General features: G+C 46.7%; 1 protein-coding gene and 1 pseudogene across 1 annotated transcript in view; one reads left to right on the forward strand and one right to left on the reverse strand.

Annotated features, from left to right (window-relative positions):
* Window positions 1-16942, forward strand: part of PITPNC1 (phosphatidylinositol transfer protein cytoplasmic 1) — a 134514-nt gene that overhangs the window by 36247 nt on the left and 81325 nt on the right. The window contains exon 5 of the mRNA XM_088028183.1: window positions 10538-10609. Coding sequence (XP_087884309.1) covers window positions 10538-10609 — 72 coding nt within the window. The remainder of the gene's footprint in view (window positions 1-10537; window positions 10610-16942) is intronic.
* On the reverse strand, window positions 9024-9356 carry LOC148163366 (P antigen family member 3 pseudogene; annotated as a pseudogene).

Genomic DNA, 16942 nt, shown 5'->3' on the forward strand with positions numbered 1-16942 from the left:
TTCTTCTTCTTCGGGCTCGTTTGAGGTAGGGCACATCTGTCATTTGGCAGATGCACACAGCCATATTTGCCCTGCTCTCAGTGGCCACAGGACACACTGAGAAGCAAAACCTGCGCCTTTGTCACCACCACCCCTGACTGAGCCCTCAACTCCACTAAAAACAGTCATGTGATTTCCTAATGCTCAAGAGGTGGCAGGATGTAGGGTCAAGGGCATGAACTTCCAAACCAGACAGCTTGAGCCGAATCTCAGCTCCATCATGTACATGTGATGTGATTTGGGCCGATGACTTAAGCTTCTCATGCCTTTGTTTCTTATCTGTAAAGCGAGGGTAATAATAGTACATCCCTCCTGGAGTTGTGTGAGGGTTAAGAGTTAAGAAAGAATTATTATATATCAAATACTTGGAATGGTACCATACTGTTATCATCATTACCTCAGTGTTGTGTCATGTCTGTCTCAGACGGGACATGAGAAATATTGACTGTAGTTACCTTACATCATCATTTTGACCCAAAGATAATACCAAAACTTCTCTGGGTTAAGAAACATCATCATTTTGACCCAAAGATATGCCCAAACTTCCCTGTGGTTACCTTGCATCATCATTTTGACCCAGAGATATACCAAAACTTCCCTAGGTTAAGAAACACCTTGGTGGCTCTGTCAATAAAGCCTCCGACTCTTGAACTTAGCCCAGGTCTTGACTTGGGGTCGTGAGTTCAAGCCCCAGATTGGGCTCCATGCTGTGTGTGGAGCCTACTTTAAAAAAAAAAAAAAAAAGATAAAGGAAAAAAGGAACACCTGGGCAATAATAAATGTTGGCAAGCATGTGGAAAACCTAGAACCCTCATACCCTGTAAAATGGTGTCGTCAGTTTGGAAAGCCAGGTGGTTTTCCAAAGCCACCAAAGCCATACGGTTTACCATATGACTCAGCCGTCTTACTCCAGGGGAATACCCAAGAGAAATGAAAATGTATGTCTACACAAAAACTTGGCAGGAATGTCCACGGCACCATTATTAATAATAGCCCAACAGTAGAAACAAATGTCCATCAGCTGATGAATGGATAAAGTAAATATGGTATATCCGTAGAATGGAGTACTTCTCTGCCGTAAAAAGGATGCTAATTCAGAGAATCCAGACACAAAATACCACATATGATATGATTTCATTTATATGAAATGTCCAGAAGAGACAAATGAGAGAGTTAGAAAGGTAGATGAGTGGTTGCTTAGGATGTGCAGTAATGGAGAGGTAGGAGTGGAGAGTGACTGCTCATGGGTATGGGGCATTTTCTTAGGGTAAAGAAAATATTCTAAAATTAGATTCTGTTAATGGTTACACAGCTCTGAATATACTAAGAACCACTGACCTGTAGACTTGAAATGGTAAATAATATGGGATATGAAAAAGCTTTTTAAAAAAGAAAAGAACAGGGGCTCTCGTGCTCTCTCTCAAATAAATAAGTAAAATCTTTTTTTTTTTTTTTTTTAAGATTTTATTTGAGAGAGAGAAAGACAGCCCAAGTGGTGGGGAGGGGCAGAAGGAGAGGGAGAAGCAGGCTCCCCACTGAGCAGGGGGCCTGATGCAGGGCTCGATCCCAGGACCCTGAGATCATGACCTGAGCCGAAGGCAGACGCCCAACCTGAGCCACCCAGGCGCCCCTAAATAAGTAAAATCTTTAAAAAAAGAAAAGAAAAGAAAAAAGAACAGAACAATCAAGTCCTGGCTTCAGGCATGGGCCCTGGGGGCTCCACCGACTTTCTGAGAGCAAGTCACCAGTCCAGGGGCCTGGAGTCCATTTTTAACAAGCCCACCAGATGAGGCATCATTAAGAAAGTTTAAAAAATCTACCGTGAGAGAGAATGTGATTTTTTTACTTTACTTGGTAAACTGATGGAGGGCAGGATCCATACGCTTTTAGCTTATGGTTTTCATCATGCTCTGGGAGCTGAGAGAGGATGGCATGACCATAATGGTGATCCTCATCATGAATGGTGCTCATTCTTCCAGAAGTCTTGCCGCTGCACGTCTCTGAGGTGCAGCCCCCGAGAGAGCCTCCGACTCCACTCCCCAGACCTGGTCTCTACAGCCACCATCCACTCTCCCTGTGCACCTGCAGGGCCTGCAGAAAGGGCTTCCAGCACCACCTAGAAACTATGAAATTCCCATAGGCTTGTCCTTTTCTCTTTAAGAGTTGCTTACGTTTTAGTTTTCTTCTCGTAAGTGTTTCTTATTGCCATAGCAACCCTAATCAATCACTAGACTAAAAATAGCTCTTTCATTTTTCCAAAGCATGTCTGTAGTGAATTGAAAATCCAGCCCTGCCGGTGCATTTTGCATAGGCTGCTCTCCTTTCCCGACAATGAACCCAGGAGTGCTTGGTCTGGAAATTATTCTCGCAGAAGCCCAGGTACTTCACTTGTTTTTCCTGGCATTCTTCTTCCCGACTGCAGATTCTCTCATCACTTCCCAGAGATACAAGTACACACGTTTCAGTGTTCTGCAAAGAACCCTCGCTTTCCTGCACATTTGGCTTTGGGTGCTAGAGATTTCACAGGTACCTGATGAGCGCTGTGTCTGCCATTGCGGATGGAAGGCAGATTAAAGGTACTGGGTACAGAAGAAGCTGGTTGTAGCAGGGACACATGATAGCAGCCCTAGTGAGACTCTTTTGGCCCTGGAGGATCTAAGCTAGAAAATCAAAGAGGAGATGACAGGAGAGCTTTGCCTCATTTCTCTGATTTCCCCATGACACTGCTACTATTTTTAGGGGGTTAGGGGCAAAACAAACTCTGCATGTAATAATGTGAATATCTGTTAGATTCTCCTGGCCGAGCTGCTTTTCTAGGCAAGAAGAGAGGTGGGGGGGGGGGAGATTTTTCATGAGAAAGAAGATTCCAGATCTTGAATGGGCCCAGGGGAGGAAGGAGAGCAGGGAGGGGCTGAAGTGACTCATGAGGTCCCCCAGGCTCCAGGGGATTAGGGCACTTTATTGCCTCTCTCCCTGCCTCATCTTGCTGCTCAGAGTCACTGCCCCAATCTTCCGCCTGTAAGCAGGGTCATCTCGGGGGACCCCTGGGGCTCCCAGATGCTGTTTTTTTTGATGCTATTTCTCAACTTGTCTGAGCCTCGGTTTTTGTGATAAGGCTGAGTGAACGAGCAGGCATAAAGCCTTTTACATCTAGGAAAGCAGAGAGTCCACAGGGATCCTGGTTGTGTTCTTGTTTCCCTGCCTGAAGTTGGCAGGGGGTTGAAGAAAGCGGGGCAGAGGTCAGGGTGCCAGGCCTTTAGGATAGAGGAAGACAGGGAGGATGTCGCTGGACAGTTGCACGTGTCCTCAACCACACAGCTGGGAAGGCGGCAGAGTGAGGCTGGGAGAGCGCACACCTGCTCTGTGGCGTGGCCACCATCCACGTTTTGGGAAGGCCCCATCAGGTGTCCCTGCAAGTCCACAGCCTCCCCGTGTGTCCGTGCACGTATGCAAGTGAGGATCTCCCCACCCCAGCCTTTTCCTTCCCACAGAGCCTGTGCGGTTCCGTGGGGAGGGGTGCAGTGGGCTGGGCACCTGTCTCGCCAGACACTGCCTGGCCCTTCGCTAGGGCATTTTGTCTTCACCCCACAGTGATGAGGTTGGTATCGTGCCCGTTTTATGGATGAGAAGACTAAGGCTCAGAGGGATCAAGGAATTTCCTTGGAGTCACACAGTTTGTGAGAAAAGCAGCTGGGGTTTGAGCTAATGTCTATTTCACCCCAAAGCCTATATTCTTTCTACTGTATTCTTGCTTCCAATGGGTCTAGGCAGGTCCTGCTCCGTCTGGATGCCCGCTCCTGGCAAAGCTTAGTGCCATCAGTTACTGGCAAATATCACCCTGGGCCGTAAGTAGTGGTCATGGACAAAGCCGTTGACATCACAGCTGGAGCTACTAAGTTAGGAGAGCACAGATTCCCTGTTTTGCTGAGACCTATTCAGACTTCTATGGGAGTGATTTTTCTATGCGGATGAAAGCCAAACGGGTGATTCTCGAGGTTAGGTGGTATTATTGGTTTTTCTATCACTGCATTAACAAATTTCCCACAAACTTAGCAACTTCAAACACAAATGTATTATCTCAGAGTGTGCTGGGCCCAGGTTAGCTAGGCCCTGGCTCAGAGTCTCATTAGGCTGGGCTCCAATCTCATCTGAGGCTCAGGGTCCTCTTCCAGGCCCCTCGGTTGGCGGGTGTCGGTTCATTGCTGTCATAGGACAGAAGCCTGGTTTTCTAGTTGGCTGGTCTCCAGGGGTCTTTCTCAGCTTCTCGAAGCTTCCCTGGCTCTAGCTACATGGCCATCTCACCACGTGGCCGCTCACTTCTTCCAAAGCGGTCGGAATCTCTGCTTCTTCAAAAAAGAAGTCTTACATAAAATGTAACATCATCTGATCACCTTGGTAATCTAATCAGGGGGGCTCCTATCCCGTTATTCTCACAGGTCTTGCCCACGCTTTAGGGGAGGGATCCGGCAAGGTGTGTATCCCAAGGGCTGGGAGTCTTGGGGGGGGCCACCTGAGAATTCTGTCTGCCATGAGTGTTTTAGTCTTTCCTTCATGGGCCACATGGGACTTCAAGCGTTCAGTGCTCCCAAGTGACTGTGCCCTAGAGAGCATAGGAGTCTTCTGAATCCCTTGACGCCTCCGAGTTTTAGCCAATGCGTGGCACTCCTGATGTCTCCCTTCAGGAGAGACACATTCCAGTTGGTGGTATCAAGCTTCCCAATTCTTTTTTCTGCTCCCACACTCCTGACACTTCCTTCAGTGATATGGAATCTCCCTCATTGATAGAAATGTGTCAGCATCTTTAGGGGATACCACGTGTTTTGAGAAAGTCCAGGGTTGGAAGGTGAGGTGCTCCCTTTGAGACAGTTGAGGGTAACCAGGTGAGATGGTATGTTCCTAGCTGGATCAAAGCCCTTAGGCACAGAAAGGGGACCTGCAACAGAAGCTTTAAGGCCCGAATGTCTGGGGAACTGTGGCAGTGACAGCAGGGAGTGGGGAGGAATCCCCCTGAAGGAAATGTTGTAGCTTTTACCTTCTGGCTGCTGAGCCAGCCACACAGTCAGCTAGTTGTGGAGATAGAAAAGGAGGTAAGTGTGTGACAATGGTACGAACAGAATGCTTCCTATACACATGGGATCGTCATTCTGACATGGGATGTGAGATGGTCTGTGGATAAGATTTAGGAAGGAGACTTCAGGTTGAGAGAACTGTGGGCAGAAAAAAAAAAAAACCCAAAAAACAAAACATGGCAGCCAGATGTGTTCCAGGGAATGACGAGTGGTCTTCTGGGACTGACTGTGGGAGGACTATAGGGCAGAGCCATAAAGAAAGTTAGGGTCAGATATGGAAGACTCTAGGTCTTACCTTTAAGGAGGGAAGCTGAGCCAGCAGGATGTGGGCATTCATTGGATGTGGTAGGTGAGTGTAGTGGGTTGAATAGTGTCCCCTCAAAACTCATGTCCCCTGGAACTTCAGATGTGACCGTTTTGGAAATAGGGTCTTTACAGCTGTAAGTAATCACGGACCTTGAGATGCGAGATGAAATCACACTAGGTATAGGGTAGGCCTAAATCCAGTAACTGGTGCCTTATAAAAAGAGGACACCCAGGGAAAAGAAGGTGATATGAAGACACAGGAAAAGCTTAGAGGGATGCACCCACAAACCAAAGAACACCTGGGGCCACCAGAAGCTGGAAGAGGCAGGGAAAGGTTCTCCCTGGAGCCTTCAGAGGGAGCACAACATTGTCAACACCTTGATTTTAGACTCCTGGGCTCCAGAACTGAGGGTGTTAACCTGCACGGCTCATAGCAGTTTGTTATGGCAGCCCTTGGACACTCGTACGGGGCAGGAGAACACTTGAAGTCAGTATGGACCTTTCAGTTTGGATGCCTGTAGGACTCTTGTTGGGGATGACCGGTGGGCAGCTGGACACGTGAGAAGAGCAGACGGGGTTAGAGATGTCAGTTTGAACATGGTCACAGAAAAGTGAGGGGCAGCTCAGATCACCAAGGGAGAGGGTTCAGAGCAAAAAAATAGGGCAGAAGGCAGAACCCAGGGGACTCGTCCACTGAAGGGGCGGAGGAAGGAAGGGAAGACGGAGAAGGAGCTGCTTTTCAGGAAGGCGGAATTCTTGGCTCGCATGAACAGTGTAGAGAGTTCGTCAGGGTGTGCACAGGGAAAGCGATGCTGATTTGAAAATTCCCTAACACTTGGCCATTTCCATACTCTACTGCCCTGGTTGAGAAGAGTAAGAGGTGGAAAAATGCAGACAGCAAGCATGGGCTACTCTTTTTTTTTTTTTAAGATTTTATTTATTTATTTGACAGAGATAGCGAGAGAGAGAACACAGGCAGGGGGAGCAAGCGGGAGAGGGAGAAGCAGGCTCCCTGCTGAGCAAGGAGCCCAATGTGGGGCTCGATCCCAGGACTCCGGGATCATGACCTGAGCCCAAGGCAGATGCTTAACCCGCTGAGCCACCCGGGTTAGACTGTGGACGCAAGGAGAAATGGGATTGATTGTAGATGAAGGAAAGAACATGACTGAGGGAACTTGATACTTGTTTTTTAGGAATATGACACTTGTCATGATATTTTTTTTTAGGCTGCAGGAAGGAAGCCAGGAGAAAATGCAAATAATCAATGAAACAAGTTTCCAGAGAAGAGACTTACAAATATTTTTTGTTGTGCATCTGCTCTGTGCCAGGCACTGTGCTAGGGTTTACCCGAATGATCTAATTGATCTTCTCAACACTCCTATAGAGTAGAGAAGGGTGGTCCCCATTCTGTTGTGGGGAAACAGAGGCTGGGAAAGCCAAAATAATTTGCTCAAGTCCATACCTCTCAGATCTGAGCCCTGGTCTGCTGCCCCCTGTGTCTCATTATTTTCCACGGGAGTGCGGAAAGCAGCGTCTTTCTCTGATTCACAAAGAATAAGAAGCAGTGTAAAGAAATGAGCAGATCTGCAGTGGAGGAGAGGGACGTTCACGGTGTTTCTATCACATGGTCTTATTAAAACTATGAGTCAAAATTATCCACTGCAGGGGAGGAAGAGGGAAGCCCAGGGGGTCTAGAGAAGGGAAGGGATTTAGGATAACCTCAGAAGCCGGCCAGGAAGAAGGAAAAACCTCGCTTAACTGCTAAGGCTCTACTAGGCTTAGTGGGTTGGGTTTTTAGGGCAGCTAACCTGTGTAGGGTGAGCAGAACCTGATCTCAAGATGGACTTCGAGCCAGAAAGATTTTAGTGAAAGCTCTGAAAGTGCTCCAGGCCAGAGGTACTCCTGATTTTAACTTGAGACACCACACCTCCAGAGCTCCGAAAACCAGCCATCGGATATCCCAAGGCGATGATCAGTCCCAACCCCTGCTACAGGAGAAGACCCTGACCAGCCTAGAGTTGACCTGTCCCATAGGGGTTCCCCCCTCCCCCACTGCCTGGCCAAACCAGGTGCACTCCCAGCCTCTGGCAGGGTTACCATTCTGATATGAAAATAACCTAAGTCCTTGACTCAGAAAATAACAGCATCTGCTAATTTGCATAAGAGTTTTGCATTTCATATTTGGGCTTAATACCCAAATGCTAAAACTCATTTATTTGACCTTAGTTAAGTGGTTTAGGGGTTCAACCGATAAAAACTCCTCTGGAACGTTCCACTCTGACGCACCCAGACCCAGCTCCCCGCCCAGGACGACTCTGTTCTCCTGCCATCTGGCACTCTGCACGCACTGCATTGATTCTCCTATGAATTATGGGTTAAAAAGGACCCATCAGTTTGCTGGAAGGCTTGATATTTTTAAAAGGGTCTCGGCAGGTGCATCTCCCCAAGTTCCCGTATCAAGAGCTCTGCCGTGGGGCTCAGAGCTGCTCCGATTCCTCCAGGGTCTCGATTCGTGATGAGCAAGCAGCCCCTCCTTGGAACTCCCCGGGGCAGCGTGCTTGAGGGCAGCAGCTATGGAGTGAGAGTTTTGAGAGGAGCCAGCAAAGAAGGTGTTAATAAATAATCACAGAGCTGCATTCTCCATAAAGACAATTACTGGGATTGATTGTTTCTGTGTTTCCTTAGTCACGGTTCAGCTTGCTTGTTTCACCTGGATTAAGACAGATGAATGCCGAATGCACATAGCCATGTGATGTCGGAATTATCAATGGCACATCCAAGGCCCCTGCCTTCTTGTACACATGCTGCTAGCGTTCTCAGCTGTGCTGAAAGGGGATCCTGGACTGGGAGGGATGAAGCACATGGGGTGAGGTGTTGTGGACTCCTGAATTTTAGATAATGCACCCTGTTTTCTTCCCATGTGTGGGGTATAGTGAGGTGGTGTTCCGATGAAAGCCTGCATCTACATCCCCTGGAAGGCTTGTTAAACACAGATGCCTGGGAGGGTGCTTGGGTGGCTCAGTCAGTTAAACATCAACTCTTGATTTCGGCTCAGGTCATGATCTCAGGGTCCTGGAATGGAGCCCCACGTTGGGTTCCGTGCTCAGCAGAGAGTCTGCTAGAGGATTCTCTCTCTCTGCCTCTCCTCTCTCGTTCTCTCTCTCTCTCTCTCTAATAAATAAATAAATCTTTAAAATACATACACACACAGATGCCTGAGCCCCTTCCCTAGAGCTTCTGATTCAGTGCGTACAGGGTTGGGCCCAAGAATTTGCATTTCTTACCTGTTCTAGGATGCTACTGCTGCTGCAGGTTTGGAGACCCCACTTTGAGAACCAGTGATTAAGAACCAGTGATTAAGAATCACTTTGAGATAGTGATTAAGAGTGTGGACACTGGGACCAGGCCACCGGCCTTGTAATCCAGACACGTACTCTTTACGAGCTGTGTGGTCATGGGCCATTTACTCAACCTCCCTGTGTCTCCATTTCCTCATCTTTATTTATTTATTTTTTTTCTTTGTGGAATATCTGTAAAACTTTATTGAGAGAATTTCAACAGTGAAGTGCCCCACATAAGAGTAGTTTGCATGTTTCAGCTTGTCCTTGTTTAAATCTGGAGCAGTCCTTCACCTGCTTCTGGCATTTTAATGGGCTCTAAAAAGGGTAGACTTGGCCCCTTGACATCAGGGTCATCTTCAGTTACACGTCCAGCCTTTGCCTGAGGCGCCTCCTGGAGATCAGCTTCCAGGTCCCGTCCTTGAGCCACAGGTCCTCCTTCAACTTCCTTCCCTTGATCAGGTAGAATATCTTGACTCTCAGGTGGTGCCTCCTTTTGTTTTGGTTGCTCATCACTGGATTGCTGCTCACCCACGTGCTGGTTAGACCCGGGATCATCTTTTCTTTGTTTGGATGTGGATGTGGATCTGACTCGGCCACTCATAGTTCACCCAGTTGAATTCAGCTAGCGAGAAAGCTCACGGCAGAGAGAACACGCCGCCTCGATGGATCGCCCGTTTCCTCATCTTTAAAGCAGGGATGATAATGATAGTACCTACTTCGTGGCATGTTTATGAGGAATAAATGAATGAGAACTTCAACGCGCTTAGGCCAGTGCCTGGTATATAGAGTACGTGCTCCATGTGCATTGGATAAATAAGTAAAGGAGCCAGACTCAGGACTGTGAGTGTATCAGCTAGTTTCTCTGACACCTGCAGCTCCCAGTGGAGTTGCTGGGTCATTTTACCCGTTAGTCTTCAATCCCATCTCTTGAGGCCGGGAAAGGTAATGCCCAGCTCAGTGCCAGCAGGAGGGAGGTGACATCAACATCCATCAAAATGTTGAGAAGAGTCTCAAGTTACCTTCACCCTTGAAATCTACTTAATACACAGAGTGTGACCCACTGAGACTGGAACAGTAGGGCAGTGTGCTTTTGGGGTTTCTCTCCCCCATGCTGCCAAAAAGAGGGGCTGCCCTTTATATTGAGCTTGGCCGCAACCTCATGCTGATTGCTCTCATTTGTTCAATGCTTCCCCTGTGCCCAGCACTTACGTGTTTTACACATGATTTCATTTAACCCTCAAAACGTCACCCTGTCATGCTGCCGGGGTTCAGCAAAGTTAAATGACTTGACCCAAGTCACACTGTCAAGTGATAAACTCAAAACCAAAAGCCAGGTGTGTCTGACGTCAATAATTTGTTATCTTAAAGTTCTCCTACTGTATACCACCTCCCTTGCTTTCTATGAATATTTATATCAAAGTTAAGGCTGGGTCCCCAGGTATCCAGCAGTGACAGTCTCTCCTGCAAAGGTAAGCACCCCAGAACTGGAACTGCCTGTTTCAGGCTTTGCTTTTCCAAAGCCTGTCGTAGGACTCACAGAACATACTCCTTTTAGAAATGGACAGCATGCCTTCCATTGCTTGGTCATTCACTCTGGCCTGACTTCTGGGTGCAAGTGTGTTCGTGTTTCCCAAGGTGGCTTTCTGTCTGAATTTGGATATTGACCTAGTATCGGGAGGAGTGCTCCCAGCATGATGGTTACATATACCATCCAGAGGCTATACGGCGAATGTGAAGAGAGGAAAAATGGTATGCTAATGAAACTTTACTTTTTTCCCATAGTGTTCCTTTCTGCCGAAATTCTCCATTCATATAGAAACCAAGTATGAGGACAACAAAGGAAGCAACGACCGCGTGAGTAGGGCGCGCGCACCCCCCGCCCCCCGTTCCGTACTGTGCCCTCACCCCCTGGGCTCTCAGAGTCATGACTGTGCCTGGGACCTCAGAGAAGCTCTAGCATTTGCTTTCTGGGGCCATTTCCCTGGGATTTCTCCCTGGAATTTCTTTGTTGTCCAGCCTTTCTTCCCATCTTTATGTCCTTTCCACGGGCCTCTGTGCAGAAACCTCGGTGACCTAGAATGATCGTCATTGGCGTTTGAGGGGGATGGTGGGGACCTTGAATTCCAGGATTTGCTTTCGGATCACTGGATTGAGCATACATCTTCTCAGTGACTATTAACATTTACTTAGAAAAATGAGTACAGGGATGCCTGGGTGGCTCAGTTGGTTGAGTGTCTGCCTTTGGCTCAAGTCGTGATCCCATGGTCCTGGGGTTGAGCTCCGTGTTGGGCTCCCTGCTCAGTGAGGAGTCTGCTTCTCCCTCTGTCCCTCCCCCTCCCCGTGCTCACTCTCTTTCTCTCTCAAATAAATAAAATCTTAAAAAAAAAAAAGAAAAATGAATACTACCAAATATATATGTGTGCATACTGTATAGATTTTCTGGACTATGATAACGCTCACATATATACACTAATACACACATATCCCATGTTAAAATCAGCGTACCCCTCCTGCAAATTACTTACCTTATGGGACAAGCCGAGTCTTTGTAGATCAGCCCCGTACTTTATTAGTATTGCTGAGAATCCATCTTCTGACCTGGCTTTTCCCCCAGCCTCTTTCTGTTGGAGCAGTGTCATTTTGAGTTGCCTTCACTTTGGGAGTGGATGTTTTGCCCTGTCAAGAGCCCCACCCTAAGACTGGGTTCTGGGTTCCATTGGGACCCACTGAGGGAAGAGCCTGGATCTAGAAGCTGCAGAGCTTCACCTATTAATTTCTACTTCATTTACATGCTTTGCTTTTGTGGAGAAAGATGAAGATTAAGACTGTGTCAAAATGGTCAAGAGAGCGTTTCCTGACAAGGTGACCCCTTCGGCTCGGGTCGTGATCCCAGGGTCCTGGAATCCAGTCCCGCATCGGGCTCCTTGCACAGCGGGGAGCCTGCTTCTCCCTCTGCCTGCCACTCCCCCTGCTTGTGCTCTCTCTCTGATAAATAAATAAATAAAATCTTAAAAAAAAAGAAAGAAAGAAAGAAAGCTCCTGCCTATGGCAAGAACAGATTCTTCTGGAAGCTACAGGTATATTTGTGGGGGAACACAAGTTGTCCTTTTCAAAGTGGAGTCTGCCTGGACAGAGCTAGAGTGGTTCCCAAGGGGCATCACTCAAGAGCTCTGTTTCACAGCAGCTTGGTGTGGGAGGACACTCATTCCTTCATGCAGAATTCAGCAAGGGCATATCAAGCACCTTCTCTTTGGAGTATGAGTATGTATGGGTTGCATGCAGGTATTAAAAATGCAGACTCATTTCTCAAACTCCAGGTACTCATAGCTTAGCTGGAGGAAGAACCAACATAATAAAAACATAAGCATGATAATGGGCTTCCCTCCCTTCATCGCAGAGTTGACACTGCTAAACCCTCAGAGCTGGAAAGACCTTAAAAAGCAGCATTCAGTCATGACCTCTCCACGGTAGTCCCCCCTTTCGTGTGGGGGACACGTTCCAAGACCCCCACTAGATGCCTGAAACCACAGATAATACCAAACGGCATATACACCTGTTTCTTCTTATATATCCATACCTATTACAAAGTTTAACTTATAAATTAGGCACAAATAAGGGATTAAGAGCAACGCCAATCAAATAGAACAATTAGAACAATATTTTGTAGTAAAAGTTATATGAATAGGATCTCTCTCACGCTCTCAAAATATCTTCCTGTACTTTAGTCACCCTTCTTGTGATGATGTAAGATGATAAAATGCCTACGTGATGAGATGAAGTGTGGTGAATGACGTAGGCATAGTGTCCTACCACTAGGCTGCTGTTGACCTTTTGAAGATAGGTCAGAAGGAGGTTCATCTACTTCCAGGCCTCGGTTGACCAAACGTAACTGAATCCATGGAAAGCGAAATGCGGATAAGGGGATATTACTGTATTTGCAGGGACTGACATGGCTTGTACCTGGTCACTTCATCTTCTTGAACTAAGTTAAGAAACCTGGAGTTTATCAGGGGTCGGCGGACTACTTTTTTTGTAAATCAAGTTTAACTGGAACACAGCCACACTCACTTGGGTATTATCAAGGCCGCTTTCCTGCTACAACAGCAGAGTTGTATACTTGCAACAGAGTTCATATGGCCCATAAAGCCTAAACTATTTACTACCTGGAAAAAGTTTGCTAACCCCTGGTTGGAGAGACTCAGGTCAGAATAGCACACACCAGATCTCAGAATTTGACCCAATATTGATTATTAGATGTCACCAGCCGTCCCAGCTGAATGCCTTCTCCAGAATTCCTGAACTTTCCAGGGGAGAGAAGAATGCAACTGGCTGGGGTTCTCTCCCCCAATCGGTTCAGGATCCCCAATGGTTAGCATCCCTTAGTGGTTGGTAACCTCAAGGGAAAAGTTTAGGCCCATATCCTTGTCAGCAGCCTGAAATAAGAGGTGCTTTGGTGGCCAACTACATCAAAACCTCAACGTCTAAAATAATGTTACACCATCCTTAAACTTGAACCCTTGTAAAATAATGACTTCTCTGATTGGAAAATTAATACATGGTTATTAAAACTTAGGAAATGCAAAAGAGCACCCCTCCCCCCCCAAAGAAAAGAAAAACCAATAGTTTTTCTATGATTCCGAGATTACTGTGGATAGCACTTCATGTTCATGGTGCAGATCACCATGAATTTATTTTTTAGCCAGTTCCCCCAAAACTGAATCACACAGTATGTTGGTTTTGTTTTGTTTTTTTTTTAAGATTTTATTTGTTTGTTTGAGAGAGAGAATGAGAGAGAGAGAGAGAGCATGAGAGGGGGGCGGGTCAGAGGGAGAAGCCGACTCCCTGCCGAGCAGGGAGCCCGATGCGGGACTCAATGCTGGGATTTCAGGATCATGACCTGAGCCGAAGGCAGTCACTTAACCAACTGAGCCACCCAGGCGCCCCAGTATGCTGTTTTTAACATGTCATGAGGTATCCTTCCCTGTATGATTTTTAAATGGCTGCACTGTATTCCATACTTAAGTGTACTTCTTTAAACAATCGCCGGACCCTTGATATTGAAAGGGGCTTGACTGTTTTGACTTTTTGATGTAGCTGAGGACCATCAGGGAAAGGCTGATACAGAGCAGACGCACCTGAACTGTGTTAGCCAGCCCAATCTGAAAACATGGTATGGGGAATGTTTTCGAATGTCTTTTAGTCTTTATAAACACATTCCCGTGCTTTCTCTTTTTCCCTGTGGTTCTGTCATGAGTAGGTAAAACCTGCCCCATTTGTAGAGGTGTGAAGGGATGTGCAGGGTCACCATGATCACATGGTTGTCATTTTATTATCCCATATCCCTTTGTGGTGGGTGCTAAGTTCTTTTTTACTACTCTGGTAGGACCTTAAAATCCCAGGTTAGCCACCTGAAAGTCAGGATCCATGGTTGGCGTCAGCATCCTCCATCTACACCCTCTGTCCATGCTCCCTGAGATTTAGTCTGGCCCATAAGAGAAGCACTGAGCACTTGGGTGCTTGTAGGTGGTCCTTGTCAACACCGTTTGCTTCCTCTGGGAGAAATGTCAGCCTCTGTATTGCCTCCTTCTCCCCAGCTTGCTGACCTTGAGACCACCCCTGGGGCCCGCACCACATCTCTCTGTCATGGCACCCAGTTTGTCCAGGTTCCCATCCCAGCCTCTGCCTGGCTCCACTCCATAGATCCCCAGGTCTTGCTTCGGAGGCCACAGGACCAGACAGACCAGCCCTGGCCTGATCAAACTTCTTGGCCAATTCTCCTTCCTCCGATTTCCATATTCAACAGCAGCTGTTGGGTCACCCGGCTGCTTCGAGGTTGGTCCCAGGGAGGCAGAAAAGGAAGATTTTATTGGTTTTCGTTCACACTTGCTACTGCTTCAAAATCAGAACATGGCAAATATATATTTATGTAATAATACTTAATTTCATTATTAAAAGATAACTTTGTCCAGGGGTTCAAAACTAGAGCCTCAAGCAGATCTCATGTGCCGGCATGCTCTTTTTCTGTCTAGGGAGGAGTACGGAGTTGTTGGTGGGAGGCAGAGTTGCTAGAAAATGTAGTGCAGTAATGGGTATTTCTCCGGTCTCGTTGCTTTGCCAAATTATTTAATAAACTCAGTTTATTTCTTTGCATTTTCTGGGTATATAGTCTTATCATTCAGCAAGCATCCTTCATACCATTATCTGCATCCTGTTTCCTCCTCTACCTGCCAAAAAGGTAATGAAATTGATGTCGGACGATAAGAAGCAATAATTAAATGGAAAGACACTAGTGATAATCATATTGATTAGTGACTGAATAGAGAACATTTTGTTACCCCATTATCAATCACCATACAAGTAATTTTTTTACGTGACCCCATTTTTAGTAAAAAAAAAAAAAAAAAAAAGGCAGTGGGATGACTGGCTATAAATATCTTCTCCTTGTTAAAATAAAACTCATATTTATGATTGTGAAAACCTGTACGTTGTGATTACATTAACCAGGACACAGTGGGAAAGTTGTCTTAAATTGAAGCCCATTTATTTTGTGCGCATAATAATGAGAATTATTTAGGTTTTAATTAGTGCTGGGGAAGACGGCGCCATGCCAAGGTAGGGTTCTGTTGTTTGTCTGAGGCCATAAATCTAGATCTGGGAGAGAAGGTGCTTTGCACACATGTGGCAGCTACTGCCGGGTTACTGTGGCTCCGTGGGGTTAATGGGGAGCAGACTCGCCTTTATTTCGTCTTCCAAACAAAGTCAGCACCATTTGATGCAGTGGCTCTCAACCTTGGCTGCACATTGGACTTACCTGAGAAATTTTAACAACAGCTCCTGGCTGAGTTCCATCCGTCTGGGATTCTGATTTAATTGGTCCTGGGTGCAGACTGGTCTCAACCAGCCAGCCCACAGGAAGGATAGAACACTGTGCCTCTAGGAATGCCGAATTCTCCAACTGGGAGTGTCTGCAGTTTTAGAAAGTCTATCCTCTAGTTAATGGAGGGGAGATGCAACCCCCCCCCCCCAATTTGGGGATCTAGACCAATGATTCTCAATGGAGGCCACATATTAAGGTCACCTGGGAAGCTTTAGCACTCCCTGATGCCACTGTCCCATCCCCTGGGGTTCTGATTTCATTGGTCGGGGGTGGGGTCCAAGCATTGGGATTTATAAAGCTCTCCCAGGTGAATCTTAGGGGGGGTCAAGGCGGAGAAGTACAGGTTTAAAAGGCAATATTAAGTGCTATTTAAAACCAACTGTGGGGGCGCCTGGGTGGCTCAGTCGGTTAAGCATCTGCCTTCAGCTCAGGTCATGATCCCAGGGTCCTGGGATCAAGTCCCACCTCGGGCTACTTGCTAAGCAGGAAGCCTGCTTCTCCCTCTGCCTGCCACTTTCCCCTGCTTGTGCTCTCTCTTTCTCTCACAAATAAATAAATAAAACCTTTAAAAATAATAATAAAATTTATTTAAAAAATTAAAAAAATAAAATAAAACCAACTGTGGGGGTACCTTGGTGGCTCAGTCGTTAAGCATCTGCCTTCGGCTCAGGTCATGATCCCAGGGCCCTGGGATCGAGCCCCGCATCAGGCTCCCTGCTCCGCAGGAAGCCCGCTTCTCCCTCTCCCATTCCCCCTGCTTGTGTTCCCTCTCTCGCTGTGTCTCTCTCTGTCTCTCTCTGTCAAATAAATAAATAAAATCTTAAAAAAAATAAAAAAAATAAAATCAACTGTGAAGACTTAGGAAATCAGGTACTCCCAATTTCTTCACTTCTTCATATCCCTGGAAACAGAATAGCTTACAAAAAGCATGTTTATATAACCACCAGCACCGCACACACACACACGCGCGCGCGCGCGCACACACACACACACACACACACACACACACACACGAAAAGGGCCTTAGGGCACCGTATTTATTCTTGTTTGACCATTATTCCTCAGCAACAAAACTCCTCTGAGTAGATGGAAAGAATGTCCAGCTTAGTTCCTGGAAGCGTGAGTCTGGTCCTTCACAGAACCTTCCTTGGAGGCTCCCTAAAAGTGGTATGTGAATCTATTTAGTTTCTAGTTGTAATCAAAGAACACAAAGTTCTTCTTTGTGAAACAGAAAGATCAGTATTGAGGTCTCAGCTGCGCCGTGACCTTAGGCAATGGTTTCTTTATCAAGAAAATAGAGTAAATAATGC

This window comes from Eumetopias jubatus, unplaced genomic scaffold (genome assembly GCF_037043125.1).
Source record: "Eumetopias jubatus isolate StellerSeaLion01/CBP00866 unplaced genomic scaffold, mEumJub1_p1.0 scaffold_10, whole genome shotgun sequence".
Taxonomy (NCBI): Eukaryota; Metazoa; Chordata; class Mammalia; order Carnivora; family Otariidae; genus Eumetopias; species Eumetopias jubatus.